This window comes from Mustela nigripes, chromosome 3, assembly GCF_022355385.1.
Source record: "Mustela nigripes isolate SB6536 chromosome 3, MUSNIG.SB6536, whole genome shotgun sequence".
Lineage (NCBI taxonomy): Eukaryota > Metazoa > Chordata > Mammalia > Carnivora > Mustelidae > Mustela > Mustela nigripes.
Window position 1 is genome coordinate 2466955 of NC_081559.1, and position 6977 is coordinate 2473931.

The window sequence follows — 6977 nt, forward strand, 5'->3', positions numbered from 1 at the left end:
ATTTCCTCTTCTTTGCAAAATAGCAGAACTTGGGCAAGAGTGCAGGAGACGACAGAGACTAACAACTTGTCCATTCAATACCTTGATCACCACTGTGGCTCCCATTTAGAAATCTCTAATTGTTATAAACTGCAACGAGTCATTATCATAAGTCTTTGGTTTGGTTTGTCCGTCTTCAAAAAGGGAAAGATACAAGAGGCCTAGCTCACCAGTTAATGGAAGCTAGCCTTGCCCATCGCTCTAATAAGTTGATATTTGCCTGTCTGTGAACTTAGCACAGACCTGGCGCAGAGGCACTCAATTTGTTGAATTGATGGGCTCAGAAATTTATATTTGCCTTTGCACAATAGTAATAACAGCAGCAATATCTATCACATATTGGGTTGACGATACAGGTGGTTCAATCCAGATCTCCAGACCCAGGCTGCCTGAGTCCGCACACGGGCTTTTTTGCCGTCAGGTCAGTCACCCAACTTTTCCGACTCCTGGTCTCTTTCCCTGAAAAGTGGGCTCAAGGAATGTAGCTGCCTCCCACAGGACTTTGGAAGGAATGACGTAGAAAATAAATGCTACACACTCAGCATTATCTTTTACAGATCAAGCACTTTAAGAATTGTAGCTATTTTTGTTTTTGCTTTTGTTTTTTTTGTTTGTTTGTTTTGTCTTTTATAAATGAAAGGTAACTGTTTATTACTGGAGAGAAAAACGTATACAAGAAAATCTAGATTCATTTTCCTCATGCACTACTTTTGTAATAAAGTTCCAGATAATCAACTTTGAAGATATTTACAAGGATAAATTTTTCTTAACGCATGACCATTTACTGTATGATGGACATTTTTTCATAGAAATCAAATATGGAAACAGAATATATTCTTATAGTTTACAAGAAGCTTAGAACATTGTATTAACAAGATGATATATTTTACTGCAAAATATTATAAAAGTGATACAATTTTGTGGCTCATGTTTAATTACTTGATTTGAACAGGGGAATGAAAAAAGAAAAACCCAGCAAGACAGGCCTGGCTTTTAAGATTTTTTGTATTCAATTCGTTCTACTTTCACATCATCTCCAATTAGCTGATACACATAAGTGACAACTGTAGAAGCCTGGATGTCCATCAACACAAATGAAGGAATAATGTTGTTTCCAAGGCATTATATGCTCCAGTGGCAGAACCTGGGTTAATGTAGAATTTATTCTCATGCTCAAATGCTTCAAATTTGTGTGTGTGTCCCGAGATAAGAATGTCCACATCAAACTGCCTCTGCAGCAGGGCTAAGCTGGCCATATCTCCCCAAGGAATAACTTGATGCCCATGGATCAAACCAATTTTGAACTGCCCAACAGTCACAACTTTCTGTTCTGGATAATTCAGATTCTCATCGAAGTCTCCTCTCACAATATGAACATCACCGGCCAGCGTCTTGAGATAGTCATAACTCTCTTTGGTGCAAAGGTTTCCAGTACAGAGAATGTGCTGAATCTTTCCTGGCACCAGCAGTTTTTTGAATTTAGCCGGCAAACTGTTGCACCGGTGTGGGATGTGCAGGTCTCCTAATACCAACACCAATCTGTGCCCAGCCATCCTGTCACTGGGCTCCGCTCAGTTACCAGCGCCGCCGCCGCCTTCTTCCTCGGGCTCTTGTTTTTGTTTTTTAAAGATTTTATTTATTCATTTGACAGACAGAGATCACAAGCAGGCAGAGAGGCAGGCAGAGAGAGAGGGGGAAGCAGGATCCCCGCTGAGCAGACAGCCCAATGTGGGGCTCGATCCCAGGACCCTGAGATCATGACCTGAGCTGAAGACAGAGGCTTTAACCCATTTTTTTGAGTGCCTCATATTTTTGAGTGCCTACTCTAAGCCAGGCGTTACGCCAGGGAATCTCGATCTTAGCATGACTGACACTTCGGGCCAGGGAATTCTTCGTTGTGAGGAGTTGTTCTGTGCGTTGCAGGATGTTTAGCACATGCCTGGCCTCTATCCATCAGATGCCAGTAGCACCTCCCCAGTCATGATGGGCGAGCAAAATCAGTCCTGGTGGAAGCTAGTACACAAAACTGGGCTCTTTCTAAATATTTTATTAATTTCTCAAAATACTCTGACAACGGAGTACGTCGACGCTATTACCTCTACTTTATAAGTAAAGAAATGCTGGGGGAGCCGGCCACGGGATGGGCTAGATGGGTGACGGGGATGAAGGAGGCACTTGGTGTGGTGGGCACTGGGTGTTACACGTAAGTGACGAATCACTAAATTCTACACCTGAAACAATTATTGCACTGTACGTTAAATAATGGAATTCAAATGCAAATGTGGAGGGGGAAAAAAGAAATGTCAGCTCAGAGATGTTACCAACTTGCCCAAGATGACCCAACATGCTGAGGGTCAGCTGACCCCAGAGTACTGACTGTATTACATCCCCATATGGGACTCTTGTCTTCATGCCTCTCCCTTGGCTTCTCACCCACAGAGGCACCAACTGTACGTAGAGGTCACAGGAGGACCTCTGGAGGACAGTGAAGCAAAACTTCACTTCTACAGAGTCATGAGATAATCTTAGGAATCCACATCTCACATCCATAATCCTTGAGCCACAGCATTTCTATGCAGAGCAGAAAGTTTTGGTAAATCCCAAAAGTGGGTAAGCAAGCAAAAATGGCATTATTCTAAAAACACATTCAAGAATGTAAACAAAATACATATATATATTAGGCCCATCTTTAATTCCCCTCTCCCTCCGCTTCCCTGTCAAGTTCCTCTCCAGTGATACAGATGCTCTTTCACTCAGCTCTCCTTTCCGATTCTCTGAACTCCACCGTATCCCTGTCCTCACTATAACCCTTGCTCAAGATGCTTCAGGGGTCCTCCCTGTCCTAACCCAACTCATTCGGCATCCTGCTACCAGAACAATCTTCTGAAGTAATTAACTGCACCAAGTTGCAGCCCCCACTAGAAAAGCACTAATAAATCCTTGTTTTCTGAAGCATCATGTTTAAATTTCATGATCTAACATTCAGGACTTCTGAAATGCTGTCTCTTTCTACCCCTTGTCAAATTGTCTCTCACGAGCCTCTCTTACCCCCCGAAACTCCTCACCACCTTACCCTTGGCTGAGGGGAACCTGGCTTCTCTGTGCCCCTCATCCTGGGCCTTTCATGTTCAGCGATGCTCATCCCTCTCTATGCCTATCAAAATCCTGGCCTTTCTTGCAGGCCAGCTCAGACTGAAGCCCCTCCATGAAGCATTCTCTGCCTACTGGGGGTCTCTTCAAGACCTTTCTATTTGAAGATATTCACAGCCCCAGCAGTCTGTCCTAAAAACCCAGCACTTAATTCAACTCTCTGGTATCTGCTGGAGTTTCAGTTTTGCCCCAGTGGATTATAATTCCATTCGATGCTGTTACTACATCTTAACTATATGCGCTGTGCTCAAACAAGGCCCACTGTGAGTCCCTACAAACTGACCCCATGGAAGGCTCCTGCTGGTGTAGGAACACCGGCCATCCTTCACAGAGACACACACTCCTGATCTTATCCGAATACAGCCTCCACCCTACCTGAGGTCACCCTTGTGTCATAGGGTTCAGTGCTACTTGGAGGCACAATCACTAGCACACCTGTCTTTTGCCAACTCATTTCCAGTCTAAGCCCTCTGTTGGCCCTTTGCTTTCAAGACTCCTGATCTCCGTTTCTTATCAGCACACCTTAGCTTACTACTGCATCATGGTCTTTGACACCGGCCTTCCTTGGGAGTAAACCCAAACCACCGTGCTGAAGTTAGCTCTTACGGCCTCATTACCGCACCTCTGGAAATGGAAATTATGACTTCATTTAAGCCAATGATTCCCAACCATAACTGAGGTTAAGATCACTTATGGCATTATAAACCATTCCGATTCCCGGGCCCTGCTCCAGACCTACTGCTTCAGAATGTCCAGGATATGGGTGTGGGAACTGGAATGTTTAACGTGCATCCCAGGCAGCTCTTGCATCAGAAGAATTGAGGAAACACTGATCCAAGCTATTAGGTTTATTTTACCAAGTGACCTAATGAGATCTTCAGGCTCGACTGCCAATCAGAAATTAGACATCTTGAAGAAGGAAATCATTGATTTCAAGAGCTTAGCAACATTCTTCTGTATCAATTGCCATTTTTATTTTTTAAAGATTTTTTAAATTTATTCATTTGAGAGAGAGAGAGCATGAGCAGATCTGAGCCACCCAGGCACCCCTCAATTTCCATTATTCTAGCTGTTAATATAAATAAATACGTTCTATTAAATGGACCACTAATACAGACACTAACTGTGTGGCCTTGAGCAAATCACTTAAGAACTCTGAGCTTTAATTTCCTGTTTATTGAAAAAGGGAGGGTTGGGCCATATCAGAGGTTCTCTTTCACGGATACACATTAGAATCATTTCAGGAGTTTTTAGAACATACTGTATCCAGGGATTCTAATCTAATTGATCCAAGTGATTATGTTGCTTAATTAAGGTTAAACTAAAGAAAATGGGTGATTCTTAAGATGCCCTTTGGCTCTGAAATAACTCTGATTTAAAACTCTATCACTTTTTAATTCTTGTGTCAACTCTCAAAATTTACTTCATGCTATATATAAAAACATATATATTCTTTATTCCATTTTTTTCAATAACATCTTAGGTATTGATATTCATGTAGGAAAGAGACTGAATAATTCTAACATATTCGTATGAGTTATTATTACCACAAAAAAATATTAGGGAATATAATAAAGTCTTCTAAAATCTGTAGGCCCAGACATGTGAAAAGCAACAACCCAGCTGCTAATTCAACCAGACATCAGAGTACACCTATCCATTCCTTCAGCATTTCAAGTAATATTTATCACTGAGCTCCTGCTCTCCATCAACCCCTGTGCGGGCTACTGGGGATACAGAAGGGTCTAAGAAACACAGCCCAAACCCAAGTGGAAAGATAACCTTCGTACAGATACTACAACTGTGATTAGAACCACATGGCGTACCGAGAGCTACAAGAATGCATAAAGGGGACTTAACCTATTCCACACAGAACATGCTTGAAAGAGGAAGTAAGCGTCGAGGTGAAAACCGAGAAATGAACTAGCTGGTGCAGGTGAAGAATGCTGGGAGGAATGGGGGGGGGGGGTCGGATTGCATTAGGAACAGAAAAAAGACTGGAGGCTGCAACTGGTAAGCCAGGGGGAGAGTGACCCAGATGAAGGGCCATGTGAGAGAAGTGAAAATTCATTCTAAAACACCATATCCTAAAATGCTCAAGTGCGAGAGGTTAGAATCCACTCGGAGAGCACTGGAAGCTCAAGCACGGGCTGAAGCGATCGGAGTTAGAGCTTGGAAGGCAGAGCTGGCAGATGCCCGAGCGCTCCGGGACGCGCGGGCGAGGCAGCCGTCGGGGATATTACGGACTGAAGCGGTGCTTGCAGAGACGGGAAGGTGAAGAGACCGGAGGTACCGTCTGAGGCTGAGGGACTCCGAAGGAACTGGTGATTGATAAGCCGTGGGACGTCAGGGAACTTCACGAGTCACGTTTCGGGCTTGAGGAACTGGGTGAGCGGCCACAGCGCTTTCGGAGACCAGGAACCCGGAGGAGGAGCCGGTGCGGCGGGAACGCGAGCTCAGGCTGAGACACAGTGAGTGCCAAACACCTGTCGGTCCTCCAAGCGAAGGTCTTGAATTAAATGCGTCTGCAGCTCAAACGAGAGGCCCGGACTACAGTTACGGCTTGGGAGCTGTTAGCCTACAGACGATAACAAAGTCAGCAGAGGTGGATGAAATCATCAACCGTGTCAGCGAGCACGGCAGCTGGGAGGCGACTGATCCACCGCATTCAAGTGACTCATAGTCCAGTCAACGCAGACATGAATGACCAAAGCCTGAGTTTTCGTGTCACTGCCATGAAAATGACCCTGAATATCCCAGTAGGTGTACTTTTCTCTGTTCTACTCCCTGGAAGTTTACCTCCCAATCCAACCTCCAACTAGAAATTCATCTAAAAGTCGACTAGTCTATACTTTATCCTAATTAAATGGGGCTTCAACCAAGAGTACTTCTTAAGCCACTAAGAGATTTCACTTAAATCTTAAAATTAAAATTTACAAGTTGAAATACACTTAACTTCAACATCACACCCTTTTAAATATCATTGAATACAAGGCTCCTGGGTGGCTCAGTGGGTTAAAGCCTCTGCCTTCGGCTCGGGTCATGATCCCAGGATCCTGGGATCGAGTCCCTCATTGGGCTCTCTGCTCGGCAGGGAGCCTGCTTCCTCCTCTCTCTCTCTCTCTCTCTCTCTCTCTCTCTCTGCCTACTTGTGATCTCTGTCAAATAAATAAATAAAATCTTTAAAAAAAAAAAAAAAGATATCACTGAACATGAAAATCCAAGAAGCAAACTGCAGATTTTGTGCTTGGTCATTCTCATGGCGCTGTGAACTTTACAGTTTACCGGGCTGTGGTCACAAAGCCCAAGGTCTGTCAGGCCTGTGCCACATGTAAATAAGTCCACAGTCTAAGGGGTTCTTGGAAAAGAGCACTGCACCCAGCAGCTAAGCTTTCTGTTCGAAAGTTCACTTGATACCAGGGATAATCACCAATAAGCATAATGGAGATTGACATTTCTCAGATTTGACCTTTCTCCAATGTTTTCCTTTCCTCCTTTCTCTTCTCTTTCTTCCCCCACTTCTTCCCTCCTCCCTTGTGTGTCTCCCTGGATTGCCTGACTCCTCCGTCCCGTCTTTCCTTTTCTCTCTCTCTCTCTCCTTTTTTTCAGTTGTCTTTCTTTCCACAAATAGTTTCTCCCTCAGAGCTTTTATGGAACGAGACAAGGCATACATATATAATCTGCACAGCACACACAGCAGCGGACGCGGCTCCTCTCCACAAGGCACTTCCACAGAACCACAGCGTTGGTCTCAGACATGAAAGAGAACTTCTCCGAGTCACTCATTC

At 44.2% G+C, this 6977-nt stretch overlaps 1 protein-coding gene across 1 annotated transcript; it reads right to left on the reverse strand.

Annotated features, from left to right (window-relative positions):
* Window positions 1-673: 673 nt before the first annotated feature.
* LOC132012802 (vacuolar protein sorting-associated protein 29-like) lies at window positions 674-1643 on the reverse strand. Its single transcript, XM_059392623.1, is given in 2 exon segments — window positions 674-1151; window positions 1154-1643. Coding segments are annotated over 2 exon segments (558 nt in total). The 5' UTR covers window positions 1593-1643; the 3' UTR covers window positions 674-1032.
* Between the last annotated feature and the right edge of the window lie 5334 nt (window positions 1644-6977).